The 21,032-nt window shown below is 50.5% G+C and overlaps 1 protein-coding gene across 1 annotated transcript; it reads left to right on the forward strand.

The window, feature by feature from the left end:
• Positions 1 to 742: 742 nt before the first annotated feature.
• Positions 743 to 16,049, forward strand: LOC308174909 (uncharacterized protein; the record flags this gene model as incomplete). The annotated part of the gene is made up of 5 exons (XM_080550021.1): positions 743 to 925; positions 5,978 to 6,132; positions 6,245 to 6,368; positions 10,854 to 11,229; positions 15,829 to 16,049. The coding sequence occupies 5 exons, from the start codon at positions 743 to 745 to the stop codon at positions 16,047 to 16,049; spliced, it is 1,059 nt and encodes a 352-aa protein (XP_080406147.1).
• Between the last annotated feature and the right edge of the window lie 4,983 nt (positions 16,050 to 21,032).

Genomic DNA, 21,032 nt, shown 5'->3' on the forward strand with positions numbered 1-21,032 from the left:
GTGTGTGTGTGTGTGTGTGTGTGTGTGTGTGTGTGTGTGTGTGTGTGTGTGTGGAGGAGGAGGAGGAGGAGGAGAAAGAAGGGGGGCTACTGACGACAGAAACAGCCCCATTCCATTGGAATCTCCTCCCATCCAGGGTTTAAACACTCTCAGAGCTTCTGACAAGGCATGAGTGAGGAGATCAGTGGTTAAAACTCTCTCACTGTTCTTGAAAGGGGAAGTGGGGGGGGGGGGGGGGGGTGGAGGAAAGGAGAGATCAAAGATAGAAAAGGGTTCAGTAAGGGTAGAGAAAAAACAAGGAAAGCAGGAAACTGAAGGAGAAAAGAGCGTCAGAGAGAGGACAGAAGTAGGATTACCATACAGTAGGGAGTGCCAATCATCTGCAGAGGTTGTGATGTGTCATTTTCCCCTGCTGTAGAGTCACTCCCAACCATGATGGCCACCAAGGACTGAGGAAGACTGACGTGTGAGGAGGGAGGAGGGAGAGTCAGCGCGCAGCAAGCGTCACAGGAAGCCGGCTTCAGCTTGTGCGTGTGTGTGTGTGTGTGAGAGAGAGTGTCTGTGAGTGTGTGTGTCTGGACACCGCAGCCTTGAACCTCTTGTTCCTCCTCCTCATGAGGCCTGTTTACAAACCGACTATCCTCCGCAAGAGAGCCTCGACCTAAGGACAAGTTGCCTCCCCGTGCCCTGGTTTGACTGGGTACGCCCCCTTTAACCCTCTCTGACCACCACCACCACCACCATGCTGCAGCAGATCCTAAAGGACATGTACATCGACCCGGATGTGCTGGACGCTCTGAACGAGGACCAGAAGAAGACCCTGTTTCTGAAGATGAGACAGGAGCAGGTGCGCCGCTGGAAGGAGCACGAGGAGGTTGGGGGGAGCACCTCTGAGGCCCTCAAACCAAAGGCAAAGACAGGTACAGTACGCACACACACACACACACACACACACACACACACACACACACACACACACCTCTTGACTCTCTACCTATCTATCTAGCCTTCCTGCTACATGTATACACACAGGGGCAGAGTGACTTCACTTGTGTGCCTTGGTCAGAGAAAGTATCATCACATTGCTGAAATGAACCCACTTCAGATCTCTAATTTAAAGAAACAGCAGTCTGGTCCAGACACATGAGACAAGGCCCGATCGCCCAGACACATTAAGATCAGGCATTTCCTTCATGTGATGTGTGGTGTTTATGGGTTCAAGATGGCCCCTGCCTAGACTGTTGTCTGTGGCTGGTGTACGGACAGTTGGGATTTGTTTTCAGTGATATATGGACCCTCAAAAACAATTGATTAGTGAACCAGTGGATGTATTAGGGAGGTATTTGTAGCTGGGTTTTCTGTAGCTGGGTTTTCTGTAGGTGAGCTGATACTGTAGGCAGCTGGAGACTGAAGCAGAGCTTTGCAAACATGCGGTTTACCTCTGAGAGACATCCTGTCACGTTGTGGCTACCGCTGGTTGTTTTCACCATCAACTGCTTCTTGTTGGCGTGCTCGCTCTAACATGCGGGCAACTCTGCATGCAGGAAGGTTATGCCCTGTGTTTACCTGAAACGGCATTACCTGCAGGTAACTAAAACTAGCTACAGACTTAGGAGAGAATTGCTATCAGATTTATTTATTTATTCAAGGGACAGTGCACCAGAGTTAGCCAGAAAGCTAGTTTTCATCCGCAGTCCCTTTAAAAAAAAGTACATTTAAAAGATAAAATATAGGTAGACCTAGGCACAAAAAAGTAGACAGGACAAGCATTTAGCTTAAGGGCATAACATAGGGGGTTAAAAGAGCAAGCAACATGTAAACACAGAAGAAGAGGAAGAAGAGAGTGCTGTTCAAGGCTCTTCTCTCCACATTCTCACTTCACACTAGGCACCATCGCAAAGAGAACACGGCGATGGTGGTCCATGAGGAAGTAGCTCTCACGAGTCGTCACCGAGAAGAAGCTAACAGCTACGTCTGTAAGAGTAGGTGTACTGTGAGATTAGGATGTGGCTCTGATGTCTGATTTCAGGAAATGGACGTGCTGCACCTCCGTTAGCCTGATCCCTAACACAACCACTGGTTCACTAATCAATTGTTTTTGAGGGTCCATCCATATATCACTGACAAACAAATCCCAACTGTCCGTACACCAGCCACTGACAACAGTCTAGGCAGGGGCCATCTTGAACCCATAAACACCACACGTCACATGAAGGACATGCCTGATCTTAATGTGTCTGGGTATTTTTTCTTACTGGCCAAATGACTTCTGAAATCAGAACACATCACACATCGATATCAGAGGAATGCCCGTATAGGGTGCATTCTTTTCTTTGTGTGTGAGAAAGAGAAAGAAAGAGAGAGAGAGAGAGAGAGAGAGAGAGTAGAGAGAAAGACAGGGCTCTTGTTTAGATCATGTTGTCCCCAGTAAAGTAGCCTAAATGTGTGCGAGGGACAAGCCAATCTCCCTGGGTGAGTTACCGCATGTCTGGAATATGTGTGTGTTTATGGAAAATAGATAACAGATGAAAATAGAGTGGAGTGGAGTGGCGTACATGCAAAACAGACCGAAAACACACAGCCCTAATTCTATCCTGAAACTGGTTTGACGTACTACTGCAGAATCTCGCCTGTCTGCATTTTCTTTCTGCCGGTGGCCAGTCCCTAGCATGAGGGATCTGTGTCGTAATGACTCGCTTTCGCAAAAGTGCTCTCCTCCTTACATTCCAACGGAAAGAATCTTGAGATCACAAGACCGCAGAACTTCTCCGGGAAGTTTTTTTTTTGGTAGATTCCAAACCTCACGGGTGGACTCAGGTCCTCTGACTGACTGGGGCCGCGGTTGTGCAGGCCGTACTTTGGCTGTATGTGCCGTTAATTCGGCTCGACGCGTGCGTCAGATCAGGAGGAATCTTTTTCGTGGTTTCAGGGCCAACAAAGCACTTATTATCAACTGTCCTCAACGTCAAGCAGGGTAGGGGAACAGGAACAGTGCTCTCTCTATCTCCCCAACCACTACGGCAGCTGTTTCTACAAGTCTGTGGCCCCCCGATACACACTACAGTGTTAAACAAAAGCAGATCGGACCCCCGATACACACTACAGTGTTAAACAAAAGCAGATTGGACCCCCGATACACACTAGTGTTAAACAAAGCAGATTGGACCCCCGATACACACTACAGTGTTAAACAAAGCAGATTGGAGCATAGAGTTAGAGGGTTCCTTCCCCTTTATTTTGACACGCAGACAGAAGTGTTTACTATGCAGCAAATAAGGTAGTTGGAGAGCTAGTTTGGTTGCTGGTGTGAGACAGAGGAAATGGCGGTTAGTTAAACGTCTGGTTGTTGTCTGTGTGGAACAGGAAGTGACTCAAGACCCATTCCTTCTAACAATTAACTGGGAGCAAAGCAGGAAACATGCAGGAAGTATAAGCGTTTAGAAAACAAAGAGACAGTGTGATTCTATCAGAATAGCCGTGTGTGTGTGTGTGTGTGTGTGTGTGTGTGTGTGTGTTTGTGTGTGAGAGAGCACATGGTAGTGGATTTTTCATTAGTTTGTCACCTGTCCAGTTATATTTGTGTTTGTTTTAATATAGAGTGGATAGTGAATGTAGCATCGCCTATGTGGATTGTGTGCTCTTGTGATCGTGTGTCCATTATTGTTTATGCATTAAGTTTGTGTGTGTATCAGAATGTTATGATGCGTGTGTGCACGTGAGTGTGTGTGTGTGTGTGTGTGTGTGTGTGTGTGTGTGTATGCGTATGCATATGCGTATAGTTAGGAACAGGTTGAGTATAGAACGTGGCAGGCTGGTGACGTTAGCCAGTAGCTAACAGGGCAGATTACAGGGTGAGGCCTCTATCGCCAGGGTGGCAAGGTCCCCTACCCATCACTGAATGCACCCACACTTCTCAGTAAACAGGGGAAGTAAGGGAATGTGACTGCTAGTTTCTCAGGCCCTCAGATTGAACAAGAGGTGTGGTCTAAGGCTATTTGCGGAGTCACAGTTAACGGGGTTCAGAGGATCCAAGAGGCACGACTTTTTTTTTTTCTTTCTCCAAAATAGAAGGCACAATCCCAAGTGTCACTAGCTTTTCTGAGAGAGCTGTCAGTTTGCATTCAGAGTTTTGTTTACTTAGCAAAAGTATGTATGTTCTGACTTGCCTATATTCATGGGCTCGTCTTCCTGGTTCTGCCCCCAGTGGAATGTTGTCCTCCGTCGCCACAGGGCGAGCTGGCAGAACCAGTTCAATGTGGTAATCTGGGACTTGTTTTCCGCCCAAACCCTCAGCCCTCACGTGGAACTGCTTGCGTGTGCAGGTTTTATTCCCAAAGAAAGGGACGAGGAAGTGCCTCAGTGTAGTATTGGAGGAAGTGGTGGCTCTCTCTCTTTCTGGAAAGTGAATTGCACAAAGCAGAAATCCTTTAAATGAGGCGACAGGGCAGTACTCAGGTTGTGAAAGAAAATCAGGGGGGATGGTGGGTTTGATCATGTGGGGACAATTTTAGCATCCCCACAGCGTCAGTGACTTCAGTGTCGGTGACTTGGTAAAAATGTCATTGCATGTGTGCGTGCCCCCCTCGCCCACAGTATTTTACTCAATATGCGCAAAAATAAATGTTGAAAAAGCTGTAATACCACGTTCATTGATGAAATGACATAAGGGATGGAAAGGGGGGGATGGCAGTTTTAGAAGAGGGATGATTTTGACTGTTTTTATTTCAGGGGGGATGCCACCCCTCATCTCGAGTGCTGGTGACGGGCCATTGGGGCCAAAGAAAGCAGGGGTGCAAACTTCTCTGCTAGTCTCATGGTCTAAGTCTCATCCAAGTCACATGATGCGTGAGCTAACTAATCTTCCTGTCTGCTAAACTCTGCTGCTGATGATTCCAGACAGCGTGGAGTCGCAGAACACTGTTTTTAAAGTAATTGCAGGTGTTAAGGTCAGGGCTGCCGCTACGTACACGCGCATCATTGTTAGACCACCGTTAGTGCTAGCGATATCCATTTAGCACCATTAGTGCTAGCGCTATCCCCCCCGTCAATGTCCTCCTCTAAGGTTTCTCCTCTAATTTTCTCTTCTAAGGCGCTTCTAAGGCGCTTTACAACGGCCTCTCTTTCACCCATTCACACACACACATTCACACACCAGTGGCGGCAAGCTACCATGCAAGGCGCCGGCCCGCCCATCGGGAGCAATTGGGGGTTCAGTGTCTTGCCCAAGGACACCTCGACGCGTGTCCAGCCAGGGATCGAACCGCCGACCTTGCGATCAGCCGGCTCTAGTGTGATGGGCCCCAGTGTGGAGCGTCACGCTGTGCGGGGCTCTGCTACTATTGATATTGGCTCTCTCTTCCTGTCTAATATCCGTTCATTGTTCAGGTCCTCACCTCTATCTGAAAATTGTCAACCATAGAAATGTCCAGCATCGATCTCACTCATCCGTATTAGAGATATCCCCTTTTTTTACCCATTTGGCAGGATGGGAGTATGTAGCTGTACACTGCGTTCCAAATTATTATGCAAATTATATTTTTCTCAGATTTGATATCAAAGAAGGGGTCCTATGTTAACATGTAACTTGACCTGTTAAGATGTTTTTGTTTGAAATAGCTTTTGATTTCAGTAAATATGACCTCCTAATATGACCTCCTAACCCTAAATTCATCAAATTACCATTTGTAGTTCTTTACAACCTATAAAATGTTTTGAAACTCTTTTGTGCATAATAATTTGGAACAGTGCATTTTGAGTTTTTTATAATAAAAAAAAATACTGTTATCATTGGGAGGTTTGTTCAATAAAATTTGAATTATACTCTAACGGTTGATGACTTGAAAATTATACTGATTGTCATTTGCATCGACTATTTAGGAACATCTGAGAAAAATATAATTTGCATAATAATTTGGAACGAGGTGTAGATTGTGTCTGGAGCCTTACTCTAACCCAGCCCGTCTCCTTGTCCCCTGCAGCCAAGAACGTGAGCTGGATGCTGGGTCGGGACGGAGACGTGGCGGTGGTGGTGATCGAGGAGGTGGACGACCTGAAGGACGAACTGAAGGCCTCCAAACTCATCTGCTCCGGACTCGGGGAGAGGAAAGCACCGTGCCCTGAGAATAACACACGGTACGGACAGTAAAAACAGGGGGGCACACAAGTTATGCAGCCAATAATAGTGCCTTGAAAATTGTTATCACTGTTCTGATTTTCCGCTGTCTGTCTGGTCCTGTTCCTGCAGCCACCAGGCGACTCTCCTGAAAAGCAACTTGGTCAACAAAACAACAACAACCACTGAACCTGTCAGAGCCGGAAGAGAGAACCTGCCTCCCAAAACACAAGCGGGGATACAGCTCAATCTAAAGGTGTGTGTGCGTGTGTGCGTGTGTGCGTGTGTGCGTGTGCGCGTGTGCGTGTGCGTGTGTGTGTGTGTGTGTGTGTGTGTGTGCGTGCGTGTGCGTGCGTGCTGTGCATGCGTGCGTGCATGCGTGCGTGTGTATGTTTTTGTGTGTGCTGGTGTGTGTGTGTGTGTGTGTGTGTGTGTGCGCGTGTGCGCGTGCGTGCATGTGAGCGCGCGTGCGGATGTTTTTGTGTGTGCTGGTCTATGTGCTAATTGTGTGTGTGTGTGTGTGTGCGTGTGTGTGCGTGTGCGTGCGTGTGTGTGTGTGTGTGTGTGTGTGGAGGTGACCTTCCTGTTGCTGTCATTAATCTCGGACACAGCCGAGGGGCAGCGAGACGCACTTTCTCCAGGGAGAGTCATCGCTCTGCGGCCAAATAAATCACACCTTCTATCCTTCCCTCTCCGGACTCTTCCTGTGCTCCATCCCTCCCTCTCTCTTTCCCTTTCTACTCCCCGTTATTACCTCCAACACTTCTCCCTTGATGTTCCCTTTCTAGCTCAGCCACATCCTCCCCATCCTCTTTTTGCCCTCTCTCTCTCCATCCTGTCCCCTCCGTTCCCTCTGTTTTGTTTTGTTCGCCCCTTTCTCTCTCCTGTCAGTCCTCTCCTCCCTATTGCATTTCCGTGCTCCCCGCCATCTGTGAGTCATTAGTGTGTGTGTGTGTGTGTGTGTGTGTGTGTGTGTGTGTGTGTGTCTCTGTGTGTGTGTAGGTGCCATCTTTGTGTGTAATTGTGTAGATTGTGTGAATGTTTTTGATTACTGTTTGTGTGTGTGTGTGTGTGTGGGGGGGGCTTTGTATAATACAATGTGCTGGTTGTGTCTAATACAGCTGTGTGTGTGTGTGTGTGTGTGTGTGTGTGTGTGTGTGTGTGTGTGTGTGTGCGTGGCAGCGACTGAACCACTCTGGATGTGTGTATGTGTGTGTGTGTGTGTGTGTGTGGGGGGGGGGTTACCTCCTTGTTCACGCTATCTTAAAAAGAGGGAGAAGATTTGCAGTGTTGTCATGGCAACGCTGTGCACATAGCGAGCGCAAGCCAGGGTGGACAGTCTCGCCAGACCATGATCCTCCAGTAGCACGGCATTGCCCACACACACAGTGTTATATGTGACTCGTAGTCACCCTCAAACAACACTGAAAACAGGTCCCTAGGCCTACAGATTAGGGCTAGGCTGAAGTAAACACTAAGCTAATAATATTCTTTTTCATTATACCCAAACGAAAGAAGGCCATGTAAGGCAGGTTGCTTAATTAAAAAAATAATAATAATAATAATAATTATCAATGCTTGATCAATTTGTTGCACGCACATCACAGATTTGGATCAGAGAAAGTAAAAGTGTGTAATGATCTCTGCCATAACAATTGACATTGGTGCCTGCCGTTTCCAACAGGAGAATGCTGAAGAAGTGAGGACCTTGCCCCCTCTCAAGGTAGGTTTGGGTACTGCACACATCTCTGCCCTGTCTGTGTGTCTCCATACAGTACAGTATGAGTCTGAGATGAACAGTGATTCCTGAAGTCAATGTGTGTGTGTTCAACCCACAGGTGTCAGCGAGCGAGCAGCAGCCAACTGCAGCAGTGGAAAGAGTACGTATTCTATGAACATGGGTTTGTGCTCTGTAGAGGGTTTGTGCAATACAATATCTATAATCATATGTGACAGCAGCTGGTGAAACCGGGAACAAGTAATATTCAAACTTTTATTGTGAAAATCAAAGACACACTCGCTAGTCAACTAACACAGCTTGTTTTGTGACAATGTAAAGTAGTGTTATAGTTAACTAGGTAGCAGTAGGGATTACCGTACTCGACGAATCCATTGCATTGCAATATTTTGTCTTGACTAGCAAGTGTGTCGTTGATTTTCAACAACGTTCAGTTTAGACTAGAGGATATGCTTCAGGTACAGTAGGTATGCAGTAATATATTGGCCTGCCACACAATCATTTGTGTTCAAACTAAAACATAAACATGTGTTTGGAGTCAAATACTAGAATGTTCTGCCCAAAGAGTTTGTATTCACTGCTTACACTTAAACTATCTGCTGTGTACTGTACGCATGAGCTCTGAACTGTGGCCAGAGGGCTCAGTTGGTAGAGCAGGGTGCGAACAACGCTTTGGTTGGGGGTTCGATTCCCACTGGGACCATTTATCAGGGTTCCCGCGCTGGTCTTAAAAAGCCTTGAAGTCTAAAATCCAACAATCCAATCTATAAGGCCTGAAAAGGTCTTGAATTTCAGTTATTCGGTCTAAAAATGAGGTGCTAGGTCTTAAAAATGAGATCCTGCAAGGAAATCAGTCCGACCACTATCTATTTACGCAGAAATTAAACAAAAAATTCAAATTTCGCTTCCTTTTTTGTCTGTATGGCAGTGAAATCCCTAATTTCATCACCCCGAGGATGACAAAAAGCTATCATATGGTGTCGCGAATAGGTCTAAAATTCTATTCAAAAAGGTCTAAAAAGGTCTTACATTTGACTTGTTGAAACTTGTAGGAACCCTGATTCATACCGACGAATGTATGCACTCTCTGCAATGTAAGTCGCTTTGGATGGGCAGCTAAATGGCATCTATTATTATATTGATCATTATATTGATCATTTGATTGGTTACCTCCTCGCCGGCAAAGCTAGTATCATTTATTATTATCATTACGGTCCAGGTATGGGGCTGAGAAAGCACGAGTAAGAGGTGTCACTTTCCATCGGTCTCATCCTCTGACGCCTCTGCCTTTGTTGAGGCCGACATCCATCCACGTCCCAAACACTTGCTCAGTAATCCTACCCATGTGTCACTCTCTTCATAGTATCGCAATGCAGCTCTTCATCAGATCTCCCAAAAGAAAAAGGGGCTTCAACACGTCTGCGTGTCTTCCGGACCCCCCCCCCCCCCCCTTCCCCCCACCGCTCTCCCTCTCTCCCCTCGTCCCAGGGTGTGGAGGTGAGGCCAGCTGTCCCCCCTCTCTCAGCCTCTCTCCAGATCCTCTTTCTCCCAGCTGTCTGGCTCTCTGTTCCAGCCCGCCCAGCCCGCCCGGCCCGCCCAGCCCACCCCTCATACCTCTCTCTGGGGGAGCAGCTGAACTCAACCGTGGAGTCCACCCAGCATGTCCGTCATCACTTGCACATGGGTTGCAACGGGAGTGGCGTTGGGAGTGCTAGGGACTTTTTGGAGGGATTGTGGTGTGTGTGTGCGTGCGTGTGTGCGTGCGTGTGTGTGTGCGTGCGTGCGTGCGTGCGTGTGTGCGTGTGTGCGTGCGTGTGTGCGTGTGTGCGTGGGTGTGTGTGCATGTGTGCGTGTGTGCGTGTGTGCGTGCGTGTATGTGCGTGTGTGCGTGTGTGTGCGCGTGTGTGAACGTCTGTCTGTAAGAGGAGCTGAAGCACCGGGGCTAGGCAGGGTTTTTTGGTCTCCCATGGAGCAGATGGTTGATAAACTTGATCAGGGAATTAAAACGCCAGAGACGGTGAGTGCGTCAGTCACAGATGGAGGAGGGGATTGTGGGATTGTCTCCTGAGGTTTTGGCAGGGGAGCTCTCTCTCTCTCTCTCTCTCCGTTCCTCTCCTCTCCTCGTCTCTCCTGTACGCAGCCAAGCGTAACCACAGGAGGAAGCTCTTCCTCTCTTCCCCTATCCCTCTCTTCCTCTCACTTCCCCAGTACATCTGCACCCTAGACGCCTGCTAAACGGTAAACGGGCTGCACTTATATAGCGCCTTATTCCGAAGCGTTTCACGACGGCCTCTCGTTCACCCATTCACACACACATCCACACGCCAACGCCGGCAAAGCTACCGTGCAAGGCACGGCGCGATCGGGAGCAATTTGGGGTTCAGCGTCTTGCACACCTATCAAGGACACCTTGATATGTGGCCGGCCGGGGATCGAACCACCGAACCGCAGACCTCGCGAGCGTTAGACGCCGGCTCTACCTCCTCCCGAGCCGACAGCCGACATTCGTTTAGCCACCCCAACCTATAGGGTTTGGTTTGAGTGGTAGTTTTGTGTTTCGGGGAGGGTTGTTGATTTTGGAACACACTGGTCGATGGAGTGTGTCGTGTGTCATGTGCTCGGAGCCGCAGGGGGCCTCAAGCTGTTGATTGGAGAGTGAGAGAGAGGCTGAGGTTATTGATTTGGAAGGCAGAGGATGCTGCAAGTCGCCTTAACCTGTCCGTCTGTCCGTCCGTCCGTCCCCAGATGTGTTTCATTTCCTTTTAGAGAAAACCTGGCAGTGGTAACTTACTGTGACGTTGAAGGATTCTGATCAAACCTGTCAGTCGTCTCTCACTCTGGCTAACCCTCTTGTGCACCGTATTGTACAGCACTTTGAGCTGCATTCGTATGTGTTGATGTGCTATATAAATAAAGATGATTATTATTATTATTTCAATGCTTTTGGCTATAACGTTTTAGATCTATCCAGACACTGACTGTGTGTTTTCTGTTTCCCCCCAGCAGCCCGAGTTGAAGCCGGACCTTGAGTCACCTGTTCCCGAGGAGAAGCCAGTCCCCCTGTCCACCATCACCTACAGACCTCACCCCAGAGTCAGCCTTGCTGCCCTGAGGCTGACCCCCTCACCCACACCCTCCCCTGACCCTGCCGCCCTGAGGCTCACCGCCACACCCTCCCCTGACCCTGCCGCCCTGAGGCTGACCACCACACCCTCCCCGTCCCCGTCCCCATACCTGTCCCCTGTCCCCAGCAACACCACTGCCAAAACGGACGCCCCAGAGAAGAGTGTCACCCCGCCATCCCTGACCACCAGACTCCACCCCCAGGAGCCCCGGGAGCCCCAGGAGCCCCTTCCCCTGGAGACAGCAGGAACCAGAGGTGAGCCACAGCAGAGCAGCATGGGAGATGGAGTCAGGAATCAGATAATCAAATAACACACACACACACACACACCAGGGCTCCTCCTGCACTCATTTTACACACTGGTACTAATGCCACTGTGCCACAAACTGTCAGTTTGTTCAAATGATCTGTGACGAGCAGTTCTCCTCTCTGCCGTTTGGGGGCTATCTAGGAATGGGGGTCTCTCTCTCTCTCTCTCTCTCTCTCTCTCTCTCTCTCTCTCTCTCTCTCTCTCGCTAGCACCACTTTTACCTGGCGCGTCGAAAACGCCCCCGCTCTGAGAAGAAAGTTTGAAAGTAGTCTCCAGTAGGAGAGGTTTGCTTTCTCACTACTGCGGTTAGAGAAGGGGGGGGGGGGGGGGGGGGGGGAGGATTTATTTTCCCAAGCCCAGCCCAGTGTCCTAGCCAAACACTGCCTCATCCCACTGGAATCTTTATGAACTGGCAGACTAAAAACAGGCCAGCCTTGGGGTGGGTGGGTGGGTGGGTGGGTGGGGAGGGAAGGGGGTGGGGGTGGGGGGGGTGAATAAAGCAAGTATGATGGTTGACTCTGTCACGGACCCTCTTTTGCTTCTCCGCGGCTCCTCTTTCTCTTCCTGCCAGAAATGTTTCGACTCTTCCGCCCGTTCGTCTCTTCTGCTCTCCCACATTCCTCTGTCAGGGCCTTTTATCTTTCTCATTATTATTCATGTGATCGCGAGCGAGGTGTCCCGCATGTCTGAGTGCGTTTGGCCCTGCAGATGTCTGCTTTGCGACAGCCCCCCCTACGTACGATCCTCGTTACTAATCGGGGTTAATTTGGGCTAACTCCATTAAGGCGCTATCCCCCCCCTCTCTCTATAGAGTTTGTCATCGGAAGGATACCTTAGGCCACATGACTCACCTTGAGAAGATGGATATCACGCGTCTAGTTTTGAATCTATCTAATTGCCAACTGTCTGAAGCAATGTTTAGTGCGGTACTTCCCCTATTCCCCTGGGTGATCAGACTAGTGTCTGGTCGTTTCTATCAGTGGCCCACATCCCTGCACATCCCTCTACTCGATAGGCAAGTGACCTAGTTCAGCAGCCAGCCAGCCAGACAGACAGAGAGAGCCTGACTAGCACCACCCAGTGGACGACTGCCGATATTGCAGGCAAACCCGCACCACCAGTGTTGGTGGACAGAAAACCCAATGAGAAAGACCACCGCTCTAGAATCTCCCCCTGCTGGACAAACACAAACATTACAGGCCGAAGATCTGTTTTCTTTGTCTTGGCAGAAATACCTGTTACCCAGGTAGAGTAGGATATACATTTGAAGACAATTACAGAGAGGCTCTATGACGTTGTATTTGAGCGTAATATGTAAACAGACGTAGGATGCTTTGTTTTGAATGAAAAGCAAGAATATAATAATGAATATAATTATAATTTTCTTTACGATGCAGCAGTACACATGTTTATGTTTTTAGTGTTTATAAAGATGTTTGCGTGCTGTGTGAACAGAGAGAGACAGACAAGGTTGTGTGTGTTCACATGTGGGTGCCTGTATTCATGTATGAGAGTTTGATATGTGTTTTATTTCTGCCTGTAAAGTATCATTTGGGGGGGGGGAGGGGGGTGATAAGTATTATTGTGCATGAAGTTTATTTGTGTGAGAGAAGATGTTAAAACAGACAGAGGTTGTTAATTTGTGCATATATTGATGCGTGTCAATGCGTGTCAATGCATGTAATGAGTGTGCTGTGTGCGTGTGGGGGCGCACAGAGAGAGGGGGGGGGGGTGTAGCGGGTCTGACAAAGTGCGTGTGAGTATGTGTATGCGTGCATGAGAGTGTATCAGTCTACTGCAGCTGCTGGCTTGGTGTGAGTGTGTGTGTATGTGCGTGTGTGTGCCTGTGCGTGTGTGTGTGTGCGTGCGTGTGTGTGTGCGTGCGTGCGTGTGTGTGTTTGTGTGCCTCTCTCCCTCGGCTTTCCTCTCCTCCCTTCACCTTCAGAGGAAAGGACACACATTCCAGCGCTGCTTCCCGACTCTGGCCCTGGGCGACGCTCGGCCGGAGCTGATAAGTGACAGGGCCCCCAGCCTCCACACGGCGCCCCCCCCCCCCCCCCCCTCCCTTCCCTCTACTCCCCCCTTCCTCTTCCCTCCTCCCCCTCCCCTCCTCCTCCCTCCCTCCCTCCCAACCCTGACCCCCCCGCGGCCTGGCTCAGTGCACAGACGTGCCGCTCCGGAATTCTGCCCTCTGCCCCACTTCTGCCCCCCCCCCCTCTCCCCCCCCACCCCCCGCCGCCTCCTCCTCTTCTCCCTCCCTGCCAGAGAGGAGGGGGTCTTTAAAGAGATAGGCCTGGTTTTATTTTGGCACCGTGTGGGTGACACTGTAGCCTCCCACCACCCCCCCCCCCCACCCCCCTCCTTCCTCCCTGTGTGTTTACGCGCTGGGCTGAGGTGTTAAGAGTGGCAGTGGTCTGAGAGGTCTCAGAGGAGGCTCGGTGAGAAGCGACCGTATCGACTGGAGGGCTCAGAGGAATCTTTCACGTAGGGCTGATCAGGTGATCAGGTGTTGCCAAAGCGCCGATGCTAAAACGTCCGCACGGTTTAACCCGCTGACGACTTGAGTGTTTTTTTTTATTTATTTTTATTTTTCCCCGGGCCGTTTGCGCTGACAGAAGCTAGTGACTGACATAAGAGTCCAGTAGGCTGATGTTTTTCGGCGTTGGGTTTCAGGCCGGGACGGTGTGGGTTTGGGCCGTTCTGGGGTTTTGCTGCGACACGTCGGCCGGGGGGTGTCTAGTTTCTACCTCTTGAGGGGTATCTAGTTTTACCTCTTTCACTCAGACTACGTCTCCGAAGGATTTTAAACAAAAAATGTTTCAATGAAAAACAAAACAAAAACAGCTAGGTTTCTGTACATGCTGGTACCCTATTCCCCGTACCCTCCCGTAATGATATGGAATAGGGTGCGATGTATACACACACCGAGACACACACCCCACACACACACATGTGCTGTGTGCATTTAGCATTCCACTCAGACCAACACCAAGCCTCTGAGCACGAAAAAAAAACCTCCATCACCAAAAAGCCTCTGACCGTGTGTGTGTGTGTGTGCGCGCGTTTGCGAGTGTGTGCGCAGTGCGTGCGTGCATGTGTGTCCGCCTCAATCGCTGGAGCCTATCCAGGGTTTCCGTGGCGACCACACAACACAGCGAGACAATCAGAGGCAGGCCCACGCAGTGCGGCGAGAGGACATTAACACAGGAACCGCGGGTCAGGGGGCAGAGGAAGGGAGGGAGGGAGGGAGGGGGGGAGAGGGAGGAGGAGGGAGGGAGGGAGGGAAGGAGAGGGAGGGGGCAGAACCACAGGGAAAGGGGTGAGTGAGGGAGGCCAAAGAGAGAGAAAGGAGAGATAGAAAACAACAACAAACAAAAGGAAGACCAGTAACAGGCCTCTCTCTCTTTCAAAGCCTCACAGATATGATGACAGATATATTTTGCTTTAAAGGTTTTTTGGGCCATAGGAGTGACGGCTTTGGCTGGGCTCCATGGCTACCTTTGTCTCTCTGCGTTTTATAGCAGCGACGTTAGTCAGAGACGGCTGCATGCGTGACTGAGTCTCTGAGCGGGGGCTTCTGCGAAAGGAGGGGTGGGTGGGTAGGTGTGTGTGTGTGTGTGTGTGTGTGTGTACTGTACTGGAACTGTATGTGTGTGTGAGGGGTTTTGAATGTGGTGTGTGGTGTGTGGTGTGAGATGCGTCTGAAAAATGTGTGTGTGTGTGTGTTTGTGCGTAGTGTGTGTGCGTGCGTGCGGCGCTCACACATCTGTGTCCCCCGGGGACGGGGCGCTAAAAATACACGGCTCCTCAAGCCTTCTGGTGTCTGAGCCGCGTCTGTCTGCTCTCCACCGCTGTCCCTGTGGCCCTCCTCCTCTCCCAGTCCCTCTCCTCCGTCCCTCAAATTACACCCCCCCCCCTCCCAAACACCATGCCTCTCACTCTCTCTCTCTCACACACACACAGGCACACACTAACACATACAGGCACACACTTTACTTACCCAACCCACCCACCCCCTCCTCACACTCAAACTACCCACACATACGCACACCAACTACACCCAGCTGTGTCCCTGCCCCACTTCCTCTGAGGATGACCTCCGGTCTGGCAGACCACAGCCCAGAAAGAGAGTCAGAGCCCAGGGGAGGGAGGGAGGGAGGGAGGCGGGGGGGGGGGTAGTATAGAGGGAGGGGGATGGTGATGAAGGGAGGGAGGGAGGGAGTGATGAAGATGGAGAGAGAGAGAGAGAGAGAGAGAGAGAGAGAGAGAGAGAGAGAGAAAAGAGAGATAGGTGAGGGGAAAAGGATTCGGGAGAATATCGGAGGCTGGCGTGAAGCTCGCTGTTATTTCTAGACGAAAAAAGAGGTGTAAACTGGCGAGCCTGTAGACCCCAGTGTCACCATTAAGCTGTGGTAACCATCGTCAATCTCCCTCCCTTTCAGTTTCTACAAGGCAACACATTTATCTAATGTATACCTCCCCTCTCTCTCTCTCTCTCTCTCTCTCTCTCTCCCTCTCTCTCTCTCTCTCTCTCTCCCTCTCAGACATCCGTGTGTTTGCGGCCGCACGCAGGGCGACGACCGAGGAGGCGGGGTCCGAGGGGGGCGGGGACACCTGCGCGAGGCGCGGCCGTGTGGCTCAGCTCATGAAGACCTTCAGCGCCGCCGCCGCCCCCCCCGCACATTCCCCCCCCCGCGGCAACAAGCCCCCCATCCCCACCAAGCCCAGCCACCTCCGCCTGGTGGCCACGCCATCGCTCAGGTAATCCCCCCCCCCCCCGTTAGCGGACAGCCAACCCCCCTCGGACCCCCTCCGGGCCTTTTCCTCACGCCCCTCTGGACAATGCTGGACACCCAGCCAGGGGCTTCAGGACTCTGTCCCGGGTGGATCTCAGGAACCCACCCCCCACCCCGCCTCACCCCCATGTCTTTTTTGGGACGCCATTGCCGTCACTCCCAAAGCAACGCAATGAAAACCTATTTTTTTTATAATTCAGGTTGTCACGCTTGAACGTTTTGGGGTTTTTGTTTATTGTGTTTTTTAAGACTGTACAGTTACTGTAAATTCTCTCTGTGGGAAAGACAAAAACCAAAAGCATTGATTGTAAACCGCCTATCTCTTTTGTATTCTCTTTAAGTTTAGTTTTTTTAAATCTTCACATGGGTATTATCGATTGTATTATCCGTGTGCCTCGTGTATTCACTCGCTGTCGATATCCTTTTTTAAAGTCCGTCATTATGCCAAACTATTGTGTGATTAAGTACCACTCCGTTGTAATATTTTGTTTACGATACACTCGCAAAGCCTGTACAATGTTGTCGTACATACTCGTCGCCACTATCAACCAAGACAATTCGTGAGAAACGTCAACACTTTTATTGACACAGCTCACGCAACGACCGTTGTTTGTTTTTAGAGAGTGAGCGCAGATAATCTCGCAGATCCCAGAATCTTATTTAAGAGTCTGACTTAGTGAGACGAGGAGCTCCAGTGTTGGCTAGCATAGAGAGCTACTTGATACTTGATCTGTGTGCTTCCAACCAACGTAGTGTAGGTCAGATATGTCATTGTTGTCATGACTAAGAGGAGGGGTAGAACAGGGCTGACTAGGTGGGTCCTCGTTCATGTAAACCCACTCCTCCCTGTGAACAGAGCCGGGTTGTTTACTCGTGACTGTTGTAAACGTACGTTCTCCACCCCTACCTGGCCAGCGCTGCCAACGCTACCAGTCGTGGACCAACGACAGTGCCAAACGCCTCCTCTCTCTTGTCCCGGTGGACCAAAACGCTGGCGAGCCCTCGCGGGCCGACGCCAAATAACGATTCTCTGACTCTGGGTTACGTTTGTATTTGTATTATTATTGTTTTTATTATCTGTTTTTCCTCCAGTATTGTATCTCACACCTGTTTGGTTGCACTCGCTGTTTTTATAGTGTGTTTTTACAGGGAGAAAGAAGAGTGATCCATGTCTGCGTTCTGTGTGTGATGAGTGTGACGGGTCCGCACAGGGTGTGTACTGTACTGTACTGTAAGGATGATGTCAAGCCTGTGCGGAGCGATCGCAGTGGAACAATAAAATCATATGACCCCTCCAGGCGGTGGTGGGCTGACTCTCTTTTTTGCTCAGGCGATGAATGCGTGATGGAGCTGCTCAGAGCCTTGGTGTTGGTCTGAGTGGAATGCTAAATGAACCGTGTGTGCGTGCGTGTGCGTGTGTGTGCGTGTGTGTGTCTGTGTGTGTGTCTGTGTGTGTGTCTGTGTGTGTGTGTGTGTGTGTGTGTGTGTGTGAGTGTGTGTTCTCTCTTCATCCAATTTACACCCATGAATATTTTGCGTAACCGGAAAAAAAATCCACAAAGTGAACGTTAGCGAAGGAGAGAACTCCCTCTAGCTCGTACTTCACAGCAACACCCCCTTTGGATATTTCATATGAAACATCAATTCCCCTCATTTAACCTCTCTTGGCTGCCCCCTGCTTGCCAGTCAAAGCAAAGCATTATACCTCTGAGGAGGAGCAGAGTCAGCCAAAGAAGAGAGGGAGGGAGGGAGAGGGAGAGAGAGAGGAGGGGGGGGGGGGGGGGGGGGGGGGGTAGTACTGACATGGCATTATGGCCCTTTAATCATGCATCGCGATAATTAACACGAACATTATGACCACATTATCTCAAACGGGACTCGATAGTATTAAACGTGAAACATTTGAGCACCCTGTTGATCGCGACCGTAAATAACACAACACAAGTCGATGATTCTTCAAACCGCCGTCATCACTTGTCGTGCGTTTTATTGTACGAAGCGTCACAGAGTCGTACGAGCGTGATGATGATGTGACCTTAGTTTTTGGCGGAAAAACATAAACAAGTCGGGGACAGACTGACTCGGGAACCGCAGTGGTTTAGTAAACACGTCCTACTTTGACCCGGCGTGGATGTGATTAGTCTCAAATGGAGAAGGTAGAGGCCTTTTGTTTGGGCTGAGTGATGTTCATTTTGACAGGCAGCGCAGCCCTGTGAAGTCACGCAGGGCTTTATCTCAGCGTAGTCAGGAGACGGGAGAGCAGCTTTGGATGTCCGCAGAGCAGAGCAGCCTTGTGTGTCGTTTTCACACATCCCACTATACGCACGCACGCGCGGGCGGGCACACACACACACACACACACAGAAGACGAAGATACACACACGCTACAACACACTCTCTCAGGCACACACTACAACACACTCTCTCAGGCACACACTACAACACACTCTCTCAGGCACACACACACACACACACACACACACACATACACACGGGCACACACTACAACACACTCTCTCAGGCACACACACACATACACACGGGCACACACTACAACACACTCTCTCAGGCACACACACACTACAACACACTCTCTCACATTCCGAAACACACACTCATGCACACAGGGATCGACACACACACACACACACACAGACACACTGATATACACACACACACAACTGTGAGACGGCGCCTAGATCTCTCTCCCTGTGAGCCCAACAATGGCTGCGGCTGTTCTCTGACGCACGGAGACGTCGCCGTGCAGTTTTCAGACGAGTGCAGGAGGCCCCTAGTACCCCCCCACCCCCCCCACACACACCCCCACCACCGCTCCTCTCACACCACCTCCCCTCCTCGCCCCCCTCTCCTCCTCCCCCTCCTCCTCCCCCCAACCCCCCCCGCTCCCCCCCACCACACTCCTCCACAGAGCCTGGCCACCACCGCCGTCGGGGGCCCTCCGATGAGAGATAAAAAGGGTCCGTTGTTGTTGCTGCGCAGGGGAGATGGACGCCTCTGTTTTTCTCTCTTTCTCTCTCCCTCTCTATCTCCTGACGCCCACAGTAGGGGAAGTAGAGGGAAAAAGCCAGCGAGCGGAGGAAGAAAAGCTTCTGCGTTCTGAGGCGTTCCACTGCCCCCCCCCTCCCCAACCCCCCCCCCCCCCCCCCCAACCTCCCCCCCCCCCCCCCCCCCCCTCCCTACCAGCCCCATCCCCAGCACCCCAGCCTGGAGGAGTGGAGCAGGGAGAAGGAGGGGAGGGGAGGGGGGGGGCCGGGGCCATGTGATACGGAGAGCATGCGGGCACGGCTTCACCCCCAGGCAGAGCGAACGGGGGCCTGCTGTGTCTCTCCTGCATGATTAATCTGGCTGAGGGGCAGGAGGAGGACTGCCACAGCCCTGCCTGCCTTAACTCCCTGCTCACCAGGTCCACACACACACACACACGCACACGCAAACACACGCACATACACACGCACACACACAGAGCTCACACACACACTAACCCAGGCACGTACATGCACATAAATACACAGAGGCTTGCACACACACATGCGTGTTTCCAGTCTGGAAAAACAGTGTGAGACACAAAGCCAAAAGAAAGTGAATTCACCTGCGTGGAGATTTCAGACTCTCCTGAGCTTCCACTGAACTAACTCCAGCCAGTGACTCTCGACTTCTCACCGCCCAAACCCCTCTCCTAGTGACACAGCCCAATGAAAAGGGCTACCTGTAGGCGAAATCATTTTTCTGTTCTTTACATGTGCTTAAACTACAGATTGTAAGCTTTCAAATGATGCATCATACATTGAAATCGGAAACAAATTGAAGACGACATGAGTATTTGAAAGTTGCTACACCGGAAATCACTAAGCACAGAAAAAGATAATGAATCCCCATCAAACAACAAGAAACGAAGTCATTGTGTTATAGATTACACTTATTTAATGAACGTAAAACTGTTCGGAAAAATAACGAGTGGGTACTTCACATCTTCGAGTTGAATGTTAGCTAAAAAAACGAAAATCGTAAAACAAACAAACTTTAAAGACGAATTTGACGTCTTTCTCATTTCCGAGAGGTGTCCAGAAACACCAGGAGCAGTCAGTATATTATACATACTGACACCTATACTGTTTACGTCCCACAGTCTAGACCAGGACTGCTAGGGAATCGATCGAATCGGTGTGTGTCCGTTACGGTCATGGAAATTAATCAAGAACCTATCAAGGATCCGTAAAAAGAAATAGCCACGCCACTGGACTCCGGTGCTTTGAGAGATTGTGTGTACGGACGGAACTTCCCCTCTCCTCTCATGTGATTAGCCCTCTAAGGGTTGCGGCCTCTTATCTCATGTGAGTGTGACCGTTTGGTCATGTGACCGTTATCTCTTCAGTGGCAGAAGAGGCAACTTTGTGGACGGGTTTGTTTGTTCGGTGTGATTCTCTGTCCTAGTCACTCCGAGGCCGACGGGGAAGTAGAGATGTGACACATGTGACACGCCGCTCCTTATCTCCCCCGTCCCTCGGCACCAGTTATCTTACGGTCAAATGCCAAATCACCATGACTGATCCTCCGCAGCACAGCGGGCCTGCTGCTTTGTCTTGAATAAGTGACTATTTTTAACGTGACACACACATGAAAATTGCACAATGAAAATTGGACACATATCCCATCCACCCAGTCAGGGTGGCCCATATCAGGACACGGGGGGCCAAGTGTGGGTGCTGAACCAAGCCCACTCATGGTATGATGGGGGGGGTACTCATGTTGTGTTGTGTGGTGGAGATGCTTATAGCCAGTGACCAGGGTAGATAGGCAGGCAGGCAGGCAGGCAGGCGAACAGGCAGACAGAGGGTTAACATCCTGCAGTCCGCTCCGCATTAACTGGAAAGGAATGAAGTGTCAAGCGTGTTCTCACCGCAGCGAGACGGTCGAAACCCTGCCCCCCCCGA

Source organism: Nansenia antarctica (genome assembly GCF_963989245.1).
Source record: "Nansenia antarctica genome assembly, chromosome: 20".
Classification (NCBI taxonomy): Eukaryota; Metazoa; Chordata; class Actinopteri; order Argentiniformes; family Microstomatidae; genus Nansenia; species Nansenia antarctica.